Raw genomic sequence first — 26,541 nt, 5'->3', positions numbered from 1 at the left:
GGTAGCAGTGTCGTGCCATGTGATTGACTGTGTGTGCTTACACATGTGGCCCGGCCAATGGAAGTTCCCCGGGGGAAGTCAGGCCAAGGCGGAGTGTCAGATTTGGGCTTTGACTAACCCTCAGGGCTCAATGGACAGCATATGGCTGAGGATAATGCTAATTGCCCTCTTTAGCTTGAGCTAACCAGCCGACCCATTAATAAACCACCCCAAAACACCGGGTGCCCCAAACTGGCACCACCAGGAGATGGAAAGAGAGGGTGTGTGTGTTCCCTTTGACCAGGACATTAATTTAAGGGCTGTCAATCATCTCACAGACTCTGATCTAAACACCAGTAACATTTGAAGTATTTATTTATTTATTTATTTATTTTTAATTCTTTTCATCCCGAACACTAAGCAAACAAAATTATCTTGGAGACATTGAAAAAAGTATTAACAGCAGCCTTAAAACAACAACAATAATGCCAGGATGGTGTTCTGACAGATGCTAATATATCTCCGGTTTTATTTTTTCCCCCGTGTAGTTTGAAAGTGTGCCAGATGATGTAAATAGGACAGGGTTCCTCTGTGTAGCGCACCTTCCCCGCTCTTCTCCCCGTCACACCTTACTTTGATCTCCACCCGGCACACATCAAAACACCACATGGAAAAACCATTAAGCTGTCAACATACGGATAAACCAAATGATGGAGGTTAAAAGACGTAAGAGTGAGAGGGGGAAAAAAATCATCCTCTTAAAAATAAACGATAACGGAAGGCAAAAACCAGGGCAATGCTGAAGAGAAACCCACACAAAACAGTGCCGAGCCGCAGGGCTGCAAGTGACAACAGAACATCCTGTCTCTGCACGTCACTTGTTTGGAATCAAACTAAGGCCCGAGGGCTTTCCTTTTCAACTCCCATCTTACACACTTTAGTAAAGCAAAAATGCATGCTGCTCATGCACAATGAGCCCCTATTGTAAAGCCTCAAACAGTCCTGACACAACATGCATGACATTTAAAGCCAGTGTCTCTAAATAATGTTTAAAGCTTGAGGGGTTCCAGGTTCCACAGGTATAAGTTAAAGTCACAGTTTTAATAACTGGCCACTATTTTTTTTTTTTTTTTGGCAGACTTGAAGGTCAACATTTAGTGTAGGTTTTTGTCAATAAGAAATTTAGAAAAAAAAAACCAAAAAAAAACACAGCCTCTCTAGAACTTCATGAAGGTCATAAAGCAGCTTAAATCAAAGCTTGACAAATAATGAACCTCATTTTTTCCATCATTGTTTATCTCATGTTTGGTGTACAAACTTATTTATAAAAAAGATGAAAGGGACATTTTATTGGGAAATTACGCATTGTTTTGAATTACAAGGTTAAACTCTGACCCGGGCGGCCCACATGCTCCTCATTTTCTCTGTTGCAATATAAGCCTGGAAATACTTAATATAAAAGATCAAAGTAGGCTTTGTGCTGCAGGAACAAAGAGCCTAATGGGGCATGTGTAATGGGCTATGAAGCCTCTGGACTTTGTCAACGACCTCAAGAAAGTGAATCCCTCAATACTGAAAATGTAATTACATTTATATAAAGAAGAAAATTGTTGTTATGTGACAATACGTATATATATGCACACAAACACACATATAGATAAAAATAAACAAAGATACACACACATATATAGATAAAGATATATATGGAAGATAAAACAAGAAGGAAAGTGTTCATTCTTAAATTTAGCTAACAGACGGTGAATTCTCTTGAGATGAGTATGTGTGTGTTTGTGTGAGTGAGAGATAGAGAGATGGGGGGGGGGACTGCTGGGAACTTTTCTCCTCTTTACCAGAGTTGTGTGACATTTATACATTCTTTCATCCTTCCTCTTTGTCACACACATTCTCTCAATTTGTCTGGCTTGCTTACTTGTAAATACACACACACACTCAAACACGCACACACACACCCCTCCATGGTTTTCTCCAGTCCGCTGACACACACCTTGCCTCCCGAAGACAGCTGTCAGAGTGTGTGCTGTGTGCCAGTTCAAGCGCAGTGTGTTTTACACAAAGGTACACAAAATAAAGTTTTCAGAGCAACGCAGGAATCAAAGGCTCGGACTAGTGGGGAGGTGGAGGAGTCCCATTAGGCTCCCTTTAGAATGAAGAATGCCTGACTGATTAAAAACAGATGGAATAACAGCAACGCTGCTGCTCCCAACTCAATTGGCAAACAGGAAAGTCTAACCTCAACAGACAGCCTTTTTCCCTTAATCATTCCCATACTCCCACTTGTTATTACCCCGAGCAAGTATCACTGGTGACCAAGCAGCCATCTGAAACTCGCAATCTGAACTCGAGAGTACACTTCCACACCGTTGTAATGACACAGGTCAGCAGAAGTGAGAACGCAATGAAGAGAGAAAAGGCAGCGACCTGAGACAAGTAGAGCTCTCTGTTTTCACAAGAGTAGGAAAGTGAGGCTTGATCTACCTACTTAAATAATTACTACAGATGTTACAGACTAAGACTCTATAATTGTTATATGATCAAGTTCTTCTTCACATTTATAACACTCAAGGTCACAAGCAGCTGATTAGGTTTGTTTATTGTTTTAATAATACATTTTAAAATGGATTTTGTATTTTTTTTTATTTCAGCAAATTGGAAATTTGCATGTAACGCTAGAAAATCTCTCCAAACAGGACTTCATAGAATTATACTTTGACTACAAAATCCTTAGTGAGAACTGATGATGTTCTTACTGATGTAATGGAAACATGTCATAAGGTTGCACACAGCAACACACACACACACACAGAGAGAAAGAGAGAAGAGAGAGTAAAGTCTTTTTAAGAAAGAAGCAAACAGCACATATAGAGCACACAGCACAATTTTTCTCAATAAGACATTAAAATCTAAAGCTAAGTATAACACACACAAAAAAAAAAAACACACACACACTTTCCTGTACCTCCTATACAGTAAAAGCTCTTACCGATTTCCCGTTGTAGTAATACATCAGAGAGTTGCTGCCCATTCCAGGCACGGGGTAGGCGCAATACATGATATCGCTTCAGCTTCAGACTAAGCAATGCTCAGCAAGTGCAGCGTCTCAGAGCAGCACACAACCACGAAAACCTCTAACGCTCCCTAGGCATACATCCAGCCGGCTGGAGACACACTTATTCCTTCAGCCTTGGCCTCTACACATGGATCTACTCACAGAGACCTTATGCAAAGCAGGGCTGAACCATTTTAGCCGGCAGTTAGAGGGGAGGGGCCTATGTGTCCCCTAAGCTTCGTGCTTAAGTGCTGAGCCAAAAGGAGTGGAGAAAAAGGGAGGGAGTAAAGAGATGGTGGGAGCATGGGGGAAAGTGTGGTTTAGCGGTTAAAAAAAAAAAAAAAAGATAATGAAATGGGGGAGGGGTTCAAAATCAAATGAGGGAATGTAGTTAAGTAGAAAATTAGTAAAAGTCTTGATTTTGAGACAGGAGGAAAAAATTGTCTGACTAAATGTTGTGTCACTGCACTAAATAACTTATAATAGGATTTATTCCTGACTGAGAACATTAATCTTCTGTTAACGTCAGCGTTTTGTCCTTCAGAGGAGAGACTTCGTCACCAAAGATTTTTCACTCACTTCACAAAAGAAAAGAAAAGCAAAATCATCTAAGTACCTGGTGTGTGTGTTTACAGGCCATGTACTGAAACATGGCTTCACACCGAGTTTGTTCTGAAGCAAACTTTGTAGTCAGTAGTGTTGTTTCAGTAGGCTTCCCGCCATGTGGCCATGGAAAACACAGTGAGTTGTTGAACACATCCAACAGCTGCAAAGGACTCTGGCTTGACAGCAAGCTCACAGCGCTGCTCAATTTCCTTACTTTCTCTCACACACACACACACACACACACCTTTCTTTAACCAGTCCTCAGTTCCCCTTGAGGGCCTCTCATACACAGCCATGGGGGTTATAACCCAAACAGTCTCTCTCTCTCTCTCTCTCTCTCTCTCTCTCTCTCTCAGAAAAGGGGGGAGCCGAGGCTGTGGACAATTTGAGGTAGGAAGAGAGGAAGAGGTAAAAGAGGAAGGACAAAAATGGAAATGGAAGAGGGAGAGACAGCAAGCAAGAGAAAGACATCTCCTGCTGTGGAGAGGAGGGAGGGAGTGCTGTGTGCTATGGCGTGTCCCTTTAAAGCCCACTCTAGCCAGACCAGCTCTTTCATGTGTCTCTCTGCAGGCGTGCTGGCCCAAACACTGCCCCTAGACCCATTCACAACATTACTGTTATAGAAAGATGAAAGCCGTCCCGCCCCCTCTCTGAAAACGATACTTTATGTTCCCCCCCAATTCCATTATTATTTATCCCTCTTTCTTCTCCGAGCGAGTCTCTTTTAAACTGTTCCAAGGCCGTGAAATCGACAGGCTGGTACCGTTTTAAAATCTGGAGTCATTTCAAGTTGATGCTTTGAGGAAGGGTGCCATGATAGAACTGTGTTTGAAGGCTCCGAAAACCAAGTCCAGATAAGGAATGGTCCACCAAGAGAAGAGACAATAAAAAAATAAAATAAAAAATAAAAAAAAACAACTTGGACACCCCAATCAGAGAAAATCATGGACATATGTCCATATCCTTCATAATATAGAACTGTTTATTCTCAAAGGGGGTGAAAATGAGGTCAATGGATGAAAAACATATTGTTCCATCAACTAGTGTCAAAAAAGCAGCCACGTGAAATTTAGATGATACTGAAAAAGATACATTTGGGGACAAAATGAAAGGATACAAAACAAATAATAAAATAAGAAACGAGCAGAGAAAATCCTGGACATATCCACTGCGTTCACAGTACAGAGGTGTTTTATTCTCATAGGACTGAAAAGAAAGTTGGAACATTTTTGTTCCCGCAACCATGGCAGGCGTGTTGAATTTGGCTGCACAAATTAGCACTTGGTAGCACCGATACACAGCACTAGATTAGGGCTAGTGAAGATGAGACACACCAAAGCCTGACAGTAAATTCCCAGTCGCACAGCGTTTCAGTTCCTCAGTAAAGACTCTATGCCTCATTGTAGTACAGCATCATCGGACTGAACTCACCATCAACCCCACCGCAACATATACAATCCAAGCTCTTGTGTACAATCACACCATGACTGCATATCACTCTACAGTGACAAACTTCCCAAAATGGTTAAAGTGGAATCGTTAACGTGTTACAGGTTTACACACAGAGCTGTCTCAGCTCTGACCTGCCCCCTAGTGTACACACATACGCAAAAAAATGGAACTCTTGTATAGGCTTAATAATCACGGCTAATATGTAAACACTTATATGTACACTCTAGTCAGTCTTGCCGTACTGTTACATATATACGCACACAAACACACCCTGTGACGGTCCAGCTGCCAAAATGAGACCCAGACCAGAAAACCAGATGTTTCTTCAATCAGCACAGACACAAGTCCTATAATAAAATATTTCTTTTTTCATTATTTGTTTTCTTTAACCCTTTAAACTCAGATTTATGAGTAGGTCCAGAGTTTCATTCCTCATTCTTGTAACTACACACATTTTCTTTTAGTGTTATTAATGAATATTATGCTTTTAGTGAGAAGAGGAATGTTGTTCACCAGGCTACACTAAGGAAAGCTCTTTCCATTGCAGTCCTCTTCTGAGGCTACTTGTGATAAATGACCTGCTGCTCTTAAACACAACAGGACTGGAATAAGTAGATATCCAAACATGGTTTTATGTACGTACCTCATAACCTGCCAAGCAGTTTGTCCATGTCTGACCTGTCTGTCTGTCACTGAGCCAGTGCACAAAAGCAAGCACGATGAAAACCAATTAAAATGGGCCTCAGCCAGTTACCCAGCATCCACCTGCTGCCTGGCCTAAAACTTTGTACGGTGAAGTACGAAGCAGGCGGCGAAAGCTTAGCAATGGCTGCATATCCATCACAGCTCAAACTAATCGAGGGCGGACTGTTGACAGAACAGGCTTCTGGTAGCAGATTCGGGGACATGCGCGCACTGACTCAGGTATGTGTACGTGTATCTGCACACACACATCCTCCCTGCATAAATAATTTACAACAGAGTGGAATGTGAGTAATGAGTCCAATCTCATGCTCTCTGTTCTTCGAACTGTTTTTTTTCCCTCCCTTGCTCCCTCTCTCTCCCTATGGTAGATGAAAGCAGCATGGGCCTAGGCTGTTTGTCACCTCCATTATCTAGGCTTCTCTTGTCAGTGGTAAATTTCAGCAGCCCAAATCCAGATAGACAGTGGTGCTCTCAGAGGTGCTCACATCTCTGCTCAAGATCAGAGCCAGTCAAACCACAAGTATCTATCTCATCACTTATCTGATGAGCTCATCTCCCTCCAGATTGTGTGTATACATGTGTGTGCTTATGTCCCTCCAACATGCGCATGAACAGGGATGCACCCAAAAGCATAGTTTACCCATACACTGCCCCCTGGTGGACTTATGACCTGATGACCTGAGTGCAGAGACGTGATGACTCACCAGCTCTGGAAAATTTGAGCCCAAACGAAGTCTTCCAAAAAGAATACCTGCTTGATGAACACTCTCAAACCCAAACATGTAACAACTCCATAAGAAGAAGTATTTGTTGGGAAATATGCTTTATTTTATTTATTTATTTTTTTGACAGAAATGTAAGACCAAAAAGCCCACAGCACTGATGAAGTACAAAACAAAAAGAAGAACAGAGATTCTTTAAAGAACAAAGAGCACATGGCCACATGAAAGAAGCACATCAAACCTCAATCTCTGAAGTTATTCTTACACAGCTTTAGTGGGCTGTTTTATCCTGAGGCTTGTCCATCACTGCAGGGCCTGCTCAGTCAGGTCCTGACCCTGCATTAGGGTCCCAGCTTCAAAGAGACACAGACACATACGCCTGCAGACTGCACATGCTGCGGCTGCCTGTAGATGGCTGTCTAGTCAAAAATCCAGCTCAGTAGTTCTGAAAAGAGGAGCTGCAATCGATTCTGTACAGGAAGTACCCCACACACTTCACATACACACACGCACACCTCTTAGTTATATTAGATGCAATGTTAAGGAGGAGAGCTGGCTCTTTGCTGGCTTCTCTGCGGCCTAACTTGCCTCTCTTCCTGAAACTGTTTTCCCGCTAAGTGCAACTTGCACCCAAACAAGGGACTGAGTGATATGTCAAGAGCAAATGACAATCTTTTTGTCATTCACAGCCAGGGTTCTCGCTTGCAAAAGACCCAGAAGGGAGTCGACCGTGTAAGTCACCCCCCACCCCCTCCACCAGCTCTCACTCATACCCCAAGTCCTCTCCTTTGGCTCATCGCCACGTCAAGCCGACAAGCTGGTGACAAGGGCGCTTAAAAAAGCCTGGCCGATTATATTGCTCCGGCCTCACAGTCATGCACGAATATTCTTCGAGAAGTCTTCTCTTGCCCACAGCATTGGAGATGCTGAACTCTCCCCTTTCACTCTACATCAGACAGACAGTCAGGCTGGGTCCTTTAGCACAGGTGCCCAAACAGCTGCCTGACAACAGCCGCTGCTGACTAACTGACTACCATGACACAAACTCTCTGCTGCATACTCTCTCATCAGCCATGGTGTGTTTGCCACTGAACAGGTCAGTGCTGGTGTTGAAGCAAACGTTTTAATGAACTGTAGTTCTGCCTGCTCTCTAAACCAAGCCCGGTGGTGGACAGATCATTTCATGTACTAGCTAGAGTCAGTAAAAGCTGTTCTTGTGTTCTTGACCATGCCTATATTTTGGAAACCTATTAGACTATGGTTAAAAATGGTAACTAATGTAATACAATTATTTTTGGTAATCTAGAGAACTAGAGTTAAGTGCAGTAATACAGAGTAAGCAAAATAAACAATTATACTCCATGGCCAAATGTACGTGGACACGTGACAACTGAACACACCATTCTGAAAACCGTGAGCTTTAAGAACGAGTGGATTTACTGCTATAACTTCCTCCACTCTTCTGTGAAGCCTTTCCAATAGATATTGTACTGTTCCAGGTCTGAGGAAAGACTGTCATCAGTGCACGCTATTTAATAGGTAAATCATTCTACTGTCACTGATCACAGCCTGGCCATTGTGTGTAAAGCATCATTTATATTCATTCTACGAGCATTTGCCCTAATAGCTTGGGCTTGAAATCTGATCTTCCTTGTACCACGGCATCAACTTTTAAGAACTTACTTTATCATCCAACATCAAATCCTTTAGTATATGTACACAATTGAACAAAGAAAAAATCCATGCAAAATGACAAAACCTTGTTCTTGATCTTCATTTTTTTTTTTTTTACCATTTATTCACAGTTATTCACACCTTTTCACAGTTATTCACACCTTTTTATGATGGTCATGTGTATAACTTCATGTTGTTGCCATGGCGACACCACCAAGTCCCTGACCTGGTGTTTTGCTGAATGAGAACTGTCACCGGCACATTAGCTGTAGGAAAGGGATACTCGAATATTTGCACTTGCAGACATCATGATATGTAAAGACTTTATACACTGCAAGACATACTAACCCAAAAACATGAACTGTATGTTATTCAAGGTTATTTTACACACCATCACAGCGTAATCTTCATATCTCTAAATATGTTTCTACAAATTTAAAAATTTTGAGGCAGTGTAAAAAAAAAAAAGGTGGGGGTGTGGTGGGGATATGGCTTGTGTTCCCTCTTCATTCTGGAAAAAAAAACCCTGTACACAAAGTGAACATGACTATAAACATTTGTAAATTCTCAATTCGCTTCTTCAGCCTCTTCCTCGAACTTGCATCCTAAATCTGCCTCAGCACTCTAGTACAATGTGGATGTTCCCATAAATATTTACATTCGTTAAAAAAACAAAACTTTTAACTCCAGCCCTAACAAAATGTGGACGAGGCTAAAATGTAAATAGTTATGGTATTTTTAGGTGAGTTAGGAAGAGGTAGCGTAGGTGTTGGGGGAAATAAATAAATAAGAGTGTGTTCCCTGTGGAGGGATTAATGATGGGACGCATTGTGTTCATTTTGTTTATCAAGCAGCTATTCAGGCCTCTAGTGGGGCCCTGGTGCTTACACAAGCAAAAGCTTTCTCAGGCATCTGCAGCTGCATTCCCGCCATACAGGTACCCTGCAGACTGCGCTCTCACACTCATGCACACACACACTCACACACAGCTGCCCCGGCAACGCAGCATGGCTCTGCAGGTGTGCGTGCTCGCCAGTGCCTTCAAACAGCCAGATTCCTTATGCATCAGAGGATGCTTCAAGAGCATGCTGCTCACACACCACTGTCCTCGACTGACACACCGATTCTCCCTAGAACACCTTCGCACACGACTCAGTATGCAGCATGGCCTCCAACTAACTCCCAAGTCCGTCCCTCATGCACACTTGAGAAAGTGAGAATACGGTAAGCCCTGGTGTCTTATCGCTGTTAAGGACTGAGGTACAGAGTGCTGCTGTATTTTATCCTTTGCATTGTCACTGCTTCGCCCTGTTCTGTATTGGGCGTCTTTGAGTTATGAGTCACACAAGTGCACCTGCGCCCATGTGTTAAGCACTGACAAATAAAAGCCTAACGTCCATTTACACAACAAAGAGACGTATCCCGCAAGGCAACCAATCTCTCGTCCCCCTCCTGCTTTCCTCTCTTATTCACACTACTTGCATTAAGCCAGAAAGTGCTGCATGTTCTCCCATAATACCCTGTATGCACTCTCTCTGTTCAACGCAAACTGGTATTCAAACACAAATTTTGCAGATGGAATAAAACACAGAAATCCTCCACAACGCCTCCTTTATGTCCCATGCTTGACTTTTTTTTAACGGCGGGAGCAATGGTGCGGCACGCATTTATCGAAAGACACCAAAAGCAAATCCCATCACCATGTCACCCTTATCAAAGAGCATCTTTTGTTCTAGAAGGGAAAAAATCCCTCTGTAAAAGCACTGAGAAAACTAACAAAACCAATTGCTGCTACTAGCGCCTTAATGGAGGCTTTCACCACGCGCCGGGCTTCCTCACAATCAGCAGCTGACTGTGTGATTGATGCATATTAATGAGGCGGGCGGCGCAGGCGGAGGCAAGCTGAGCTCCGCACTTCCTCTGCATCCTAATGGCTGCTGCTCTGCTGTGGGATTATCGCCCATGGAAACTTTGCCCAATTCGCCGCTATTAATCTCTGCCTGTCCTCCTGTTCAGGCAACATAATGACTAATTAAACATCAAAAGAGCAGCAGTGGGGATGGGCCATGACAGCTCACAGCCCTGAGATTGACTCCCGTGAGACCCAGAGACAGAGGAGGCCTCCGAGTTGCATGGCAGAACCACCAATCAATCAGCCATCCTACACACACCTCGCTCCTGCAGCCACACTCAGTAAAACAGTCCTGATTAGCAAAACAGTGGCAGCCCTCACGCGGCGCGCACACACAAACGCACACACACACACACACACACACACACACACACACACACACACACACACACACACACACACACACACACACACACACACACAGAACACTCAGTGCTTTCACTGTGGTGAAGGATGACTTTGAAGAGACAAAAAACAAAGTGCATCTGAGAGCTGAGACATCAACAGCTTTTATTAAGTATGCCTGTGCATCTCTGAGTGTGTGTGTATGTGTGTGTGTGTGTGTGTGTGTGTGTGTGTATATGTGTATGTTTATAAAAGCAGACTGAGAAAATGAAGCTCCACTCACAGACGATGGCAGGCCAGGGGGAACCTTGCGTACTTTCTTTGTTTGTATAGGATCTGAGGGGAGATAAAACACGTTAAGAACAACAGCTGAAAAAACACTTTGTAAAAGACACAACAAAGCTGTATGTTTGTATAATATTTCAGTGATATCACTAGATTAAAAGCATATGAATCGTCAAGCCTTAGTAAACAGTGTTGTTTTCATGTTGCATTAAAGGAGCATTTTTAGAGCCCTTGGCTACCTGAAAGTTTCCTTATACCACCAGCTGCCACCTGTCACCTACCACCACGCATCGAATCTACCTTAGGAGTCATGATAGAATACCTTAGGAGTCTTTTAAGGAAACAAATCAGAGCAAAGTAGTACTGGTCTGGCAGGGAAAGAAATGAAAACCAAAGCCACAAATGCAGAAACTAGTCATTTCTTCAGGGACACTGTATCATGCGTGACCCTGAGCTCTGACTTCCAAAGCTGGGATATACGAAGAAAGAATTTCACTGTGCTGTAATGTATATGTGACAATAATAAAGGCTTCATCATTGCACAGCAAGGTATTTTTCCAAACTATCCTGCAAATGACATTTTAAAACCTTACAACCTGCCTGTTACCACCTTTCTCACCGACATCACAAGTACACAACAAACCAAGGTGCTAAGACAAGGAAGCAGGTACAAACCCAGTGGAGCGGAGTCCTGGAGAGAGCGTCTTCGTGGATTAGAGCCGGTGAAGGAGTAAAAAGAAGCTGGTGACTTTCCGGCTGTGGTTACAGGGCTGGCCAACCCCATATCTGACCTCAAAGTGGACTGCCGGAAAACAAAACATTGGGGCATTTAAAAGAGAAAGGCAAACAATCCCTTAGATTCTATTCAAATAAACAAAATAAATAAATAAACATCCCAGAGGAAAAACCTCATTATTCCTACAACAAAACAATAATAATTTATTTTTCCTGATTAAAAACGTAGAAAAAAAAAGTGTGTGACTTTCAGTTTTTCTTTCCTCCATCTATTTTCAATTCCCTTTGGAACACTCTAATTGATGTGGCCATGTCAGCAGACTCAGTTAAGTCCAAGGAGAAATCGATCTAATCAGTCTGACCTAGCGACTGCCTTTGCTCCAGCCTTCAGTGAACCGTTATCGATCAGGTGTGATCAAGACCCTGGGGCTCATCCTCACACAGCCGGGGACATGAGACCAGGAGAGAGGGGAAGATGAAAGAACAAGAGAGGAGAGGATGTGAGGGAGTCAGGAGCTGTAGGTGTGAGGATGTGTGTTTGTGTGGGTTAGGAGTCTCACAAGCTGTCGTGTCCTCTGAAACACACACGGGCTTAATTCAACAAAGCGGCTGTTACAGAACCCACAGATCTGACAGACAGAGCCATTAACCCACAGCCTGAAAGCCAATTATGCGAGAGAGAGAGAGAGAGAGAGAGAGAGAGAGAGAGAGAGAGAGAGAGAGAGAGAGAGAGAGAGAGAGACGGTACAGTAGCGCTAACCCAGTGTCTGATAAACAAGAGATTAGTGTACACTCCTTCTTTGGTCTTCCTCAAGCGTGCCACATCTTAAAGTGATATCCACTTGAGCGATCTGCCCTCAGCAAACTGGGTTAAGAGGACAATTACATCCATGGCCCAATCAGCTTAATGGTTTGGAAGGTTTAAGAATAAGGAATGAGGAGAGACAGTGAACATCAAAGCACAACTATAATGCTCTCACAACACAACATGAAATAAAAATGGAAATCAATCTGTATTGTTAAACAAAAAAAGAAAGAAAGAAAATCCAGATTATAAATGTAATGTATATGTCCAGCTATTTGAAATCACCTTTTCAATAACATGTAAGTTACAATGTGACAAATCAATTTCTAAAACGAGTACTGTTTCTGCTTTTGTTCTAGGAATGATTGTGTTCTTTCCCAAAACTGAAAAAGTATTATCTTCGAACGAAATTTAATACCATTCACACGGTACGCTACACTGAGTATTTAGCTACTAATTTCATATCAAAGTCATATAGAAGTCGCAATCAAATGCCACAGGGGCCACAATGCAGGATTGCTGTGCCAGTGCCCAAGAATAGCCAGATTCCTGATTTTAGCAGATTAAATTGAAGGCCATCAAGTCGTGTGATACTCAGGGCAGCCTCTCCTTAACTGCGGGAGAAATAGGGGGGAAAGAGACTCTCTAAAGTGACAAGCTGTCACAGAGCCTGGCACACTGACATTGACATGGTACAACACACTGACTAGTGCTGCCTTTGTTCAATGATATTAAATCCTCAAAGCAATATTAGCAGTTTGTCATTTTGGCCATGAGACAGGCAAAAGACTGCTGCGTTATGATGAAAGAGCGGTAGAGGACTAATCAAAGAAAAGAATGGAGTCTGGAGCTGTGAAGATTCCTTACAGAGAATTACCTCTGATTTAGAGTCAAAAACACTGGCCTAAGACCGAATAAACTTAAAATGATAAATTACTAAAAGTTAGGCATCCAATATAGCAACATGTTTTGAGCAAAAAAAAAAGAAAATCGCCCTCGAGTCATTAAAAAGTAATGCTATAGATTCAGTCTCTCATCAGAATTAGCGAGCAAGTAAATATGTGTAATCTGAAAATTCAGCCAGCTTCTCTACAGATCTCCACCCCTGTGAATGATCACCTTTGTCTGTGAAATGTCAGGCAGATTTGTGTGGATAATGGCAGTCATCTGCCAACTGCAACCTGCAGCATTAATCAGTCTAATCCTCCTCACGGGAGACCGGCCCAATGCTTACCTTCAGAGTCGACAACCCGACTACAGCAACCGCATCCCCGCTAACACTCCCACTCAATCAGGTGCACTTCTGTTCACATGACATGTTATATATTTTTTTTTATATCGAGGTTTTAACTCAGTGCAGAGCAAAACAATACAACTGTCATACAACTGTCCCCCGTAATGCCATAACTCAGAACCGTGTAAAGGACAGAGCCGATAATCAGAAGGAAAATAATAGTGTTTAACCTCTGCTCTGTCATCGTGAGTGCACACTCATCGTGAGTGCACACCTGCTGCAGCGTTCAGCTGGAAGTCGTACAGATTATGTCAATTATCTCTGCAGTTTTAAATTTACATAAATATTTTAGACCGATGGACGGACAAAGCTGATCAACGTGAAATGTAATATTTTACTGGATATATATTAACTTATATGCCATTAACATGGAAATCTATGAAGGAAAACCTGGTTAGAGGTACAACCTGCAAATACTGTTCTTCCTGGAGAAATACGGGGGGCTCAGCTGGCTCCGACAGTCTGAATATGTGACTCATTATACGCAAAGTGATCTAGATCATGCTGAAATGATGCAATAACATCTTGCTGAGTGAAGCACAGAGCCTGTGCATGATGACAAACCACAAACAATTGGCTGGTTAGTTTTAGGATATTATATATATATATATATATATATATGTATATATATATATATATATATATATATATATATATATATATATATATATATATATATATAAAAACAAAAACTGTAAATGAGTGGCTCTCTGTCAAACACTTGAGCATCTGCTGTTGCCTTTAAGTCATTACTATTTGGCAACTCTTTATAAACATGCTTCCCAGAAAGGTCCATTTCTCTTATAATCCTTACACCTGAACTTTACCCTGAATTTACATCACATGATGTTGAGGACTTATTGGTAATCTCACAGGATTTTTCATGATCAGTATAGCAGTTCTGAAGCCCTACATTCTTCCCACATTCTCTCAGGAACCAAACAGCTTTTTTGGCCTTCCTGTTTTTCTTCAGCGACTAGACAAACTGTGTGTGCGCCAAGCTCTGATCTGTGCAGCTGCAGGCCAGCATAAATTCCCTAGTTCCCACACCAAAATGTCTGTACTGGCATTCCCTTTCAAAAAGCTCTTTTATGAATGGAGCAACGCAGTGTTTTCACTCGCTCTGACTAGCGCCATTCACTCGCCTGTAACCGCATGCTGCATGGCTAGCATTTAAAAGCATGCGTGTGTGGCTTGTTTAGTTATTAGCGTAGACTGGGTGAAGGTTGGGTAAGGGTCATTAGGTTTGAAGCCACCAGCTAAGGTTAGCCTTAACCTGTAGTGATAAAACAAGCTCCACAGGTTAGCTTTATCCAAGTGCAGAAACAATGCTTATAGGCGGCATAGAGAATAGCTCATGTTTAAGTATTCAGGGTAAAAAACAAACAAAGAAAAGTATCCACAAACCAGGAGAAGTGGCACCATGCAAACATATATAGCAAATGAAGACATCCTGAGCAAGCAAGAAAAGAGGAGAGAGAGAGAGAGAGAGACACAGAGAGAGAGAGAGAGAGAGAGAGAGAGAGAGAGAGAGAGAGAGAGAGAGAGATAGAGAGAGAGAGAGAAATAGAAAGAGAGAGAGAGAGAGCAGCTTGCTCATACAATCCTGCCTTTGTTTAGAACATCTGTGTGCTTGTGAGCCTAGAACTGGCCCTGGCTCAGTGACCCTGCATTAATGGAGGTGCTGAAAGTCATATTCCTGCTCACCAGCCAATGCAGCAGCACTCTCCTTCTCTTTCTCCTGTTCTTTCTCCCTCTGACCTGTTTACACACCCTGTAATCACTTGCTCTCACACAGGCTGCTCCTTCTCATCTCCAGCCCACTACAGTCCTGCTGGGGAAAACACTCTGCCACCTACCTCCAGCTGTTTATGCACCTGTAGCGCTGAGGTGCCGGTACCTAAACTTTAACTCTATCATATCACAAAACTGGCCATAAAACCTGGCACGGGCAAGAACCCTGTACTTTCACATGAAAAGGCTAAATGACCGATACTGGCAATGACAGAACCTTACAGACTTTTTCCAATTCAGTGAAACTCTATAGACGAATGGTTACATGTGCCGCATTGTGCCAGTGTGTGGTTTTGAACATTGTTTTGTGCTGCTCAAGTAAAACTAGTAACTGCAGTAATGATATGCATGTATCAGCAATAGTGTATCACATGCAGGATAAATATGCTGGAGTTGTTGAGATATGTGTGATAAATGATACCGTGAGCTGTTAACTGTGCCATGATGAGGGACAGAACAGGGTTATGTTTGGGATATCCAGTAAGAATGCAACAGACACACACACACACACACATACAAAGACTAATCATGTGGTTATATTTTCTGCACCAATGATTTAGACACAGTAAACAGGATACAAGACAACAGATAAACACGATCAATTTGAGAATGAAGCTTTTACCTGACATCCAGAGACACCTGGCTCTCTGCCATAAGCAGGAAATGGAGGCCTCTCAGATTTACCTGAGAAGAAACAGAGAGATGGCAGACTTTACATAAAATGTAGATTACTGTAATGTAATCAGCCTTGTGTCCCAGAAGACAACAGATAATCAAGTGCATACACACACACACACACAAACTACATTATCATTGGAAGAACCGTCACTTTTTGAAACGGTCAACATGGAGGTTGCGTTACAGAAAAAAAACAGTGATGACATCTGTCCTCAGCCAGGTATTTCTGCCACAGACTACCACTCACTCGAAACACTAAACTCAGCTGATCTGGCACCAAAAATGATGTCATGTCAGGGTCACTGATGTGATCCTGAACTGAAGCTTGGAGATGTGTCTGAATGATATTTTACACTGTGTTACTGCACATGATTGGCTGGTTGGGTAACTGAGCAGGTCTACAGGTGTTCCTATTCATAGCTTGTGAGTATGTCTCCTCTGATTTTGTGGAAATTACTGCTCATGGGTATACGGACACAGAACAAACAGGCCATTTCTAAGATTGTATACTTTATTAGATGGAAAAAAAAATCGTTGTATATCTAGAAATCCACGTTCCCTCATGGATGACCGTCTTCACCTAAACCATCACATTAACACGCATCCAGAATGGAAAGCAGCAGACATTAGACTTCCCCCAGTGTCACTCGGCTGGAAACGCTACCTAGCAGTTGAAGGACCAATTTAAAAAAAAAAAAAAAAACCACTCAGCCTAGAATACAGAACACATGATTCATGCACTTCACCAAATCTAAATTCAGCAGTTTTACTCAGAAAATCATAAACAAGAGACTCATCCTGCAAATAAAATGATAAACAACTTTACCAAAGTCGTATATTATACTTGTCAGACATTTGTAAATATTAGTAAAGCAAACACAGTGCTGAAGGTAAATTCTGTTTACTCCAAAGAAAAGGTAAATACTTTTAAAAGATTTTAAAACAACACACGGTGAGAGGTATTTGGTATTATTCCATATTTCTACACACGCGCGCACACACATCTGAGGTGGAAGCTGGGGCAAGCTGGTGTGGCTGTGCTGGGATCAGGTGTACTCCACAACGTGTCTGTCAGTTCACATTTCTTGCTACTTGGCTCTAAGGTGCTAGCGTCTCCAGAGGCAATCAGGTACCGTGGTTTAACTGAAACCTGCTTCCCTTGTGGTGTCAAACTGTTCTCATTGGATGCAGTGCGATATTTTTGGGTTAGCACTCTCTCCTGCATGGGAAGACTGAGCTTAGTTGTGGCTAAGCTACAGGAGCGAAACACACAAGCTACCGCACATGAACGCAAAACATCTGTTTAGAGAGACTGCAAAGGTTGCAAAGCCTTTCTTTCCCTGACTTCCTGAGCTGCTACACAGCACGGTTTATGCTGCTGTGCTTGTGTCACTGACATGTACGCAAATATGCAGACGATCTGCAGATGCACTTAGGTCCAGCATTGAAATATTCAGTTGCAGCATGTGTTTTGTCACACACACTCTGTACACGCTGAATAATTTATAAGGCCGTGTTGTTGTTTCAAATCCAGAGTGGGGCAGCCAGTCATAAAAAAAACATCCGCTTAGTGTGGTCAGCACACCCACATGCACGCCGCTGCCCTCCACGCACCATAAGGCAGCTATGCGTTAGAAACTGCCAAGGGACTTTAACTTCATCGGTTCCCACAGGAACTGAACGATAAACATGCGTTTAACTGTTTATCATACCAGCATGCATGGTCACACAGAGTTAACTGCAAAGGCACCTCCCAAAGGGTTACTTCTCTCCACTACACACAAACAGACACGGGGCAAATTGTTGTAACTTACTGCCCTTATATCAGTATTGAATGTATAACATTTTATATATATATATATATATATATATATATATATATATATATATATATATATATATATATATATATATATATATATATATATACACACACACACACACACACACACCTATATATACATATATGTGTATATATATATATATATATATATATATATATATATATATATATAAATAAATATATATATATATATATATAAATAAATATATATATATATATACACACACACACACACACACAAAATATATACAAAAAACAAAACAAAAAAAACAGTGATGATTCATACTGATTTTATTAACTTTATTAGAAAAGTGGCAATGAATAACCTACAGTCCATAAAACAGTCACATACAAAAGCAGTGTAATGTGCCTGTAATATATCACAAAGAGAGAATAAACAGCTTAGATATGCAAAATGGAATAACAAAACAGTGGACTTGTATTTTGCATGATGCTAAATTAGTAGTCCTGATAATCTAATGCTCCACTTTCAGAATATCAGGAGTAGGAGAGTTTGAGGACAATCGCCTACTCGCACAGCAGATTAACATAAAAAAACAAACAAAAAAAAACAAAAACCACAATTTCATGTATGAGACACAGTGTCTGTCTGTCTGCCTTACCACATTCTCTAGGGCTTTTATACATGACACACAATACACAAAATGTTATTTTCCTTTTTGCTCCACATTATGTCTGCCTTATGGCATGACATACAGTATTAAATAAAAAAATTACAAACGTTCTATGATAGGGTTTGATATCTACAGCCATGACAGTCTGCGGGAAGCCAAATAACCGTTGCATTAAAACTGTGGGAGTTTTGATGAGGAAAAAGTAGCTCCAAAAAAATTTGTGGAGGAAGAAAAAAAATCCACAGGGGCTTGAACAATCCAAAGAGAGAGAGAGAGAGAGAGAGAGAGAGAGAGAGAGACAGAGAAAGAGAGAGAGAGACAGAGAAAGAGAGAAAGAGACAGAGAAAGAGAGAGAGAGACAGACAGAGAGGGGATGGAAAATTATTGAGGGTGTGTTCTAAACATGGAATGTTCTCAAAGTTGAAAGTGTCCAAGGACAAAAGGAGAGAAGCAATGAGAGGAGAGAAAAAAAGACAAAAAAAAGTGTCCTGGAATGCTAAAAATCAACAATGTAAGTCTCTGCTATAGCAATTTGTTTAAGTGTTACTGGCGAGTGTTTGTGCCAAGCAGGCTGCTGGCTGCACCGCTGATGTTTGAGGAAGCAGTGCCAGCTAGCGCAGCTGTGAGCCCCCCCTTCGCTCTCTCTCTCTTAAACACACAAACACACACACACATGACAGAGAGAGTGAGAGAGATGGATAATCTAGCCCGATTCTAGCCTGAAAGGAAAACGCAGAGCTAATTGGGAGTGCACGCTCTCAGATGAACTTCAGGATGTGAGTGTAGAGGTCAATGATTAGCCACGTCCTCGCGAGCCTCCAATCTTAGGGCTTTTATCATCCTGATCACATCCTCTTTCCTGCTGCTGGAGTACTGACAGGCCGACTGATCAATACTGCGCTCGCCCTGCATGCCGCTCTCCACCCTGCCGTCCCCCTCAGCATCCTGAGCTGCTGATGCAGCCTTGTGGCTAAATCATACTGCACTGGGAATGTTTCATTATTCACCCAGTCATGTGTGAGGTTTGCGCCACGTTGACCTACGCCTGGTTTCAGAGATCTATACAGATCTGATGTCGAGTCATTTTGTAGAACAGAAACTCTCACAGCAGTTCAGCTATTCAAATCACACACTTACAGGAAAATGTGCTTGTTCTGATGTGTTACTGTATATATAGTAACAGCTCAATCTTAGCGGTATGGTGGGTGAGCTACACAATCTGAGACTAATGAGACAGATGCTTTTATTATTTAACAAAGTAATCACTGATCTGATGAAGCCTTCTGTACGGAGACGCTTAGATAATGCTAATGAACTTGTCGACACTTTCTAACAGTTAGTAATGTTTTAGGACAAAGGGGTTTGTGCGGGGAAGAGCAACCACTTGTGGGCAACTGTTAGCTCTTGTATGTTTAAGAGGGCAGGCAGCTCTCATTTCTCTGCATGTTCCACTGCACTGTAATGAGCATTAACAGCCGTTTTAAAAGCTTTGCTCGACTTCATGATAGCCTTTCTTCTGTTCTGAATCCACTTCCAGGTGGTTGATGTGTTTTACAATATAATACAATCTCAGGTAAAGGAGAACAGGCATCCAATCATAAGCCTTCTTAGCTTTGAGACTTGCCTTGGTCTAAGCAGAGCGTTATGTTGACGCTATCAAGAGCAGCTCTCAAACTGCACTGCTATCAGCTGAGCTGAGCGACAAGACACACGGCAGATGAAGCAATAGCCCTCTACTGCAATGTGCTGAGATGCTTGTCAATGACAGAATCTTTTTCTCTAGCTCTCTTGGGGGGAAAAAACACAGAGCCTTTCAGCATAATGAAGTGAAAAAATCTTCATCACTGTAAGCCTGTACAGTAAACTGGTACGGAGGCATCCAGGTGTGATGTTGAGGCACGACTATATGTACATGTGCACCATGAGCTTACATCAAACCCCAACAGTCAGGCTTTCAAGTCAAATCAGTCCTGAAGACACGTTTTGACTGCCACGAACTGATCTACTGATAAAAACGGACTAAGCAGAGACCAGCCAAAAAGAAATAATACGTATATTTTACTGTGTGTATATATGAAACCGATATTCGTGCTTTGAATAAAATGGTCGAATGGAGCTCGTCTTTTAAATAACTATGTTCCAGCGAACAAAAAGCCACTAGACTCATTATAAAGCATATACTACAGATTTGTTTAACAGTCACTAAGGTATGTAAATACTGCCTCCACTCTGCTTACAAAGCTACCACCAAGACCAACTCTTGAACCAGCCAACAAAAAAGAGCTGCCCGTTATGAAATAATAAGCATACGTACAGATGCAGGCCCAGATTAAAGGCGAGTGTGTGAGCAGGGCGCCTCCTCCAGCCTGGGCTGAGCTCTGCTCTTGTTTTGATACTCAGGAAGGTAGTGATCTAAGCATCTCTAGGGATCAATTCAAAAGGCAAGTCACAAAAACAGCCAATTAGTAACCGCACTCTGCCGCCTGCCTCTCTTTTGCTCTATTGCTTCTCTCTCCTCTCTCTCGCTCTCGCATTCCTCAGGCCTCTGTGTTTCTCCTGCGCACAGGCCGCATCTGTCCTAAACAAACACAAGCTGAGGAAATAGTAGATATTGCTAAAGGCACATGAACCTTTCCTGGCTTGCACCCGTCCTTTCCTGAGAACATGTAAAAGCTCAGCCATGTTCCTGTCGCAGTGCTCAGATATCTGGAACCCCAGTGCAATTCATTATCCCTGTCAAGTTAATGTTGCGTGTTGAGCCATATGGCAAGGCTAATACATGCAATAAAAGAAATTCCTTCAACTTGTTATAATCAGCACTTTAAGCTGTCCAAAAACTGACATAGACAGCCTTATTGTGTTTTGCTGCTTTTGCTGTTACTATCCATGACAAAAAACAGAAAGCAGGGAGGGAGAGAGAGTGAGAGTGAGTGAGAGAGAGAAAGACCTAAGTAGTGCAGACAGACACAATGATAAACAGAGACAGAGATCTATATATATAAAAAAAAAGATTCAAGTGACAGCTACACCAACAATTTAATTTACAGCTGCAAAAAGTTTTTCTGTCCACAAGAACCATCAGCATGATGCATTCACACACTCACACTCACACACACAACATTATGATGCCAAGAAAAGCATCACTCCCACTCGCTCACTGTCTCTCTGGCTTTTAAAACCAATCCTTTGTTTTCTTGTCGCTGTTTGCGGACATCTCTGCTGTTTGAGAGGCTTTTGTGATCTTGCGACAGGTTCTGTTTGATGGTAAATAAAGTCAGACAGGCTACGCCGTGGGATGGGTCGACAGTGTGCTGCCTAATAATGCAGCCGTTTGTCTCCTCCCTCAGCAGACTTACAGTGGCCCGTGCCTGTAGAGAGGGGGCTGGCCCATACAGAGCCAACAACAAATGTGTAGGGTTATACACTCTACTCTTTCTCTCTACACACACACACACACACATGCACACAAACACACACACACACACACACACACACACACGCGCGCGCGCACACACACAGTGAGCTCAGCATCAATTTCGGTTAATTACAGCCCTGTCAGCAGCGGCATTATTCAAACAGCTAGCGCAAATGTTAATGAGTTCTTATTTGCATATTTATTTTTTCCTTTGTTGAAATGTCATTGATTATTACGTTGTACGATGATGAATGTCTCTGCTGATGCACTCTGATATGTAATTAGTCATTAGCTGAAATGAATAGATCAATTTTTAAAAAAAAAAAGAAAAAAAAGGAGGGAGATAGAGAGTGCATAGGATTAGGGAGAAACGACACAAAGGGGTAAAAGAATCAAACAAGGGAAAGAACAAGACAATTCATGAGTCATGTTCTCAGAGAAATGGGGAAGCTGATCGTGGCCTTGTTCTCTCTCATGCTCTGTCTTTTAAATCATGCGTTATGGCTTCATGTTCCAAAATAACACCAATTAATAATACTAGTAAATCAAATTGCATCCATTACGACACAAAACACGCATGTAAGTGGGTTTGATCATGAGAGAGTTCAGTCACTTACAAAGCTAATGTTCAAGAGCAACAAAACTCTGAACTGTTAAGGCACATGTTCACTGGATTTGTTTAAAACGTTAAGAATCTAATGATTTAAATCAAAACTCGACTCCACCTTGTCTAGCTGTAATAAATGTGGCTTACTAACGATCTGGATGTCAGTAGGACACAGCGACGTTTCTAATTTACATATCATACATATTCATAGATCCCCTTTAATAAGAGGAAAGCACAGAGATACTGTTAGGACATTAAAACTTGCTAAACATGACTAAGTTGTAAACTACAGCCTTTTTTTTATTATATAATTTAGATTTCAAATTCTTTCTAATTATACATTTAGGTGTACTCTTGCAGCCATGTTAATTATGTCTGTTAACTGCTTCAAGTCCCTGACTTTATATTTCATTGCACAACAAACACCCAAATAATGGGACAGGTTAATGCAAAATTAATTAATTAATTTATCGAAAGAAAGAAAGAAAGAAAGAAAGAAAGAAAGAAAGAAAGAAAGAAAGAAAGAAAATAAAGAAATAAAGAAAAATCCCTTCATTTGTTTGGCAAATACATTCCATCATTTCAGTCATTTTATCAGTGTTTTGTTTGTTAGTATATAGTTTATATGTATTAGATTTAAAAACACACTTGTTGTGAAGGGGTTTTTAAACTGTATAGATTTGGATTATGGAACACAATAAAAATCTGATTATATGTCAAACCTTGGGTACTAAATACAGGAGAGACATTTTTGACAGAAATAACTTCTAGTGGACTCTACCTTTGGGATTTGATTAGGGTGAGAAAAACAAATACAAGGCATCCACAAGAGAGTTAAAGATATCAGTTAAAGATATTTTATCCCCACCTGTGTGCATGTTGGTGTAATCAAAAATCCCAACTTTGTCTGGAGTTGGACAAAAGTCATGTAGCATTTTTACAGAAAAAGTGATGTAACCTTTTAACTGATGAATTGTCCACGATTTATCCATAAAGTGGTGTATGCTATCAAGACAGATATCAGGGTGCCTTTAAAGTGAGCCTCTGTTACAGGGAAATGGACAGGAAAAGCCATTTTGCTTGGTCAGGTTTACAGGTAACCTGTAAACCTGACCAAGCAAAATGGCTTTACCTGTCCATTGCACAGAAACCTCCCTTTACCCACAGAACTCAGTGTTGGACCATCATGGTGCAAAGTGGACCAAAAAAATAGAAATGGGAAAATGTCTTTGCTTGGCCTTTGCTGTGTCTGAGGCGACCCGCCTTCTTTAGCTAGTGTCCACTGTGTGTGTGTGTGTGAGAGAGAGAGAGAGAGAGAGAGAGAAATGCATTACTGCAGACCAGATGGGAACATTCCACATGACCAAACCAATCAATCACCTTGGTGGGACGCAGGTGCGACACAGCCGTGCAGCAACACACCATTTCACAGTCTATCGGCCACAAACACATGGTCACCAATCAATGGCACCCTGAGGGCTCGCTAGAGAGGGAGCGGCTTGCCCCTAGCCTAACGGTTCATGCCTGATGACTTCATAATCACATATCCATCCATCCCACTCTCCTTCCTTCCTTTGCCATCTTCTCTCCCTGTTGTTTTCCACAGAGCAGGGTGATGAGCTATCTAATAACCTTCTCCCTACTAAGCACTGACTTGTGTGATGGTAGCTTGCCGGCTTCGCTTGTGAGCTCAACAAAGTGGCTGACGTCACAGTGACGAGCCCAAGATAAACAAATAACAAGCGATGGAAAAATGAGGGCAGATACGTTCTTTCACGTCCTGGGGTGGATACCGTATTGTTCAAATCACATCAAAGGCAGTCTAGAAGGTCGGCATTAGATGCCAGGAAACAATGAGATTTCAGAGGAGCCAGGAATGAAGGACATAGCGGCATGAATGGGAGAAGGAAATTCTGATCCCAGATTTAGTCAGCCTGCATTCCTGGCATATTCCCTTCTACACATGAAGGCCACTGTACAAAGCTGACAAAGGAAACCACAAATATTTAAGAACTGGCATACAATCAAACAGAAAATATCCTGTGTACTTTATGAGTACCTTTTGTTGTATAGTTAACTCTTTGTGGATGGTACCTCAAAACCTAAAAAATATATATTTTTTTTTCTTCTTCTTCTTTTTTTTAAATAACCTAAGTAATATACTGGGCATCATCACTAATGAGCTTAGTCAGTGGTCTTTCAAAACTATCTCAAAGGCTTTCAATAGACCAAAGCTACTGTATATTATTAGAGTCACAGTTTATTAACAGCTTTTAACAGAGGATCACACAAATTCATAAATTCATGGCTGGTGTGGTACAGTATGTGACTGAGAAGATGCAGTGTAAATATCGGCTCTGATACCGAGATGTGCAGTATATACCACAGATACAGGCGCAGGTGGACAATTTTTAAGAAATATTTAAAATCCAAATTGTATATTAAAGGGACTTTAAAGGGAAGATATTACAGAATTATCCAATCAATCATGTTGCAGCAGCACAGTGTATAAATTCATACAAATAGAGGTTGAGAGCTTCAGTTAATGATCACGTCAAACACCTGAACAGAGAGGAAAAAAGAAGTGATTTCAGATGGCTGTTGGTGGCAAATAGCAAATCAATCATAACAGCCTCTAGACTTAACATAGAATGGCATGTAGAAATGCCTTGTTGGAGGAGAACAACTGCAGAAACTAAAAGAACTAGTCTTTACAACTGTGGTGAGCAAAAAAAGCTCTCACACACACGTGCATGCAAACACACAGCAATCAGACTGATCACCCACTTTATGTCCCTGTAGTGGTGAGTGAGAAAGGCGAGTGTGTGTATTCTACTTTTCCCCCCGTAGAGGTGGGGTGGCCCTCTGAGAGATCTCTAATTACAGTTGATTTCATCTGCTCTCATCATGGGTCCAAACACAATGGGTTATGCAATCCCTCCTGCTCCTGTTAATGTCATATGTCCCGCATGTTCTCTCTTTAGATTAGTCTGCTTCAAAGCCTCACTGCTGTGCTGTTTGTATTTAAAAACAAGTGCAAGAAAGAGCATGTGAGTTTTATTAGTCTAAATGGCTCCTGGCTAGCATGGCAAGGAAATAAAAGACATAAAAACAAATAAAAGAATAGACATGGATTTAACAGATAGAGTGGACTGGTGCATACTCCAGGGATGTGGAAGGTGGTGAATGCTGTGTGTGTGTGTGTGTGTGTGTGTGTGTGTGGGACTGGATAATGCTACATGCTACTGGAATGAGCACATCTGAAAGAATCTAACATGATTACACATCCTCGTTTAGTGTATTCAGCTTCTCTGTCAGGGGGATCTATTTTTAGGTAGGCCGCTCCTGGCTAACCACCTGAGACCCCAAGCCAGGTGTGTGCGCTTCTGTGTGTGCGCGCGCGTGTGTGTGTAAATGCAGCACCTGTGGGGCACGGTAGGACCTCTGCTGCACACAGGTGGCGGACAGAAGCCCCACTGTCTGACCCACGAGCCCCCTCTGATTTCAGCAGGTCTCAGAGTAATTACACTTCACACAGCCCATTACCCATTAGCTTCCAGAGAAGCATGTCTTCTGACATTATTACACACAACATGCCTTTCAAACACAGAGTCTTGCTTTATCCATGTGGAACTTACGATTCATTCAGATTTAAAGCTTCTGTCAACTTGGGCTGATTATTAGATCTCTCTCACATGTGGGAAATATATTACTGACTGCAAAATCAAGAATGAATATGTTCTATAGAGATGACATATTAAAAAAATAAAGAATTAATAATAATAATAATAATAATAATTCGGCTGCTGTAGTAAACAGAAAGAGAAATATGCTTATGTCAGCTACCCGATCCAGCCAGACACAAATCTGTACACACTCAGCCTTGCTGTACCTGAGTGACTGAGCTTGTAACTCTATCTAGACTTTTAAACATTTTGTCTGCTTATGTTAGTTCTACATTTTCAGATTTGTGTAGGAACAGGTATTA

General features: G+C 41.7%; 1 protein-coding gene across 10 annotated transcripts in view; it reads right to left on the bottom strand.

Moving 5' to 3' along the window:
- Positions 1-26,541, bottom strand: part of tcf12 (transcription factor 12) — an 81,483-nt gene that overhangs the window by 17,912 nt on the left and 37,030 nt on the right. For 7 of the 10 annotated variants that reach the window (XM_047811717.1, XM_027136956.2, XM_027136957.2 and 4 more), the window contains 3 exons: positions 15,998-16,059; positions 11,423-11,549; positions 10,746-10,798 (listed from right to left, as the gene is read on the bottom strand). In XM_047811717.1, the coding sequence (XP_047667673.1) occupies positions 10,746-10,798; positions 11,423-11,549; positions 15,998-16,059 (242 nt within the window). Of the gene's footprint in view, positions 1-2,980; positions 3,233-10,745; positions 10,799-11,422; positions 11,550-15,997; positions 16,060-26,541 lie in introns of those variants that run through there. The other 3 variants (XM_047811732.1, XM_027136965.2, XM_027136966.2) reach the window with 3 other exon arrangements.

This window comes from Tachysurus fulvidraco, chromosome 1, assembly GCF_022655615.1.
Source record: "Tachysurus fulvidraco isolate hzauxx_2018 chromosome 1, HZAU_PFXX_2.0, whole genome shotgun sequence".
Lineage (NCBI taxonomy): Eukaryota > Metazoa > Chordata > Actinopteri > Siluriformes > Bagridae > Tachysurus > Tachysurus fulvidraco.
This window is presented reverse-complemented; position numbering and strand designations above follow the sequence as displayed.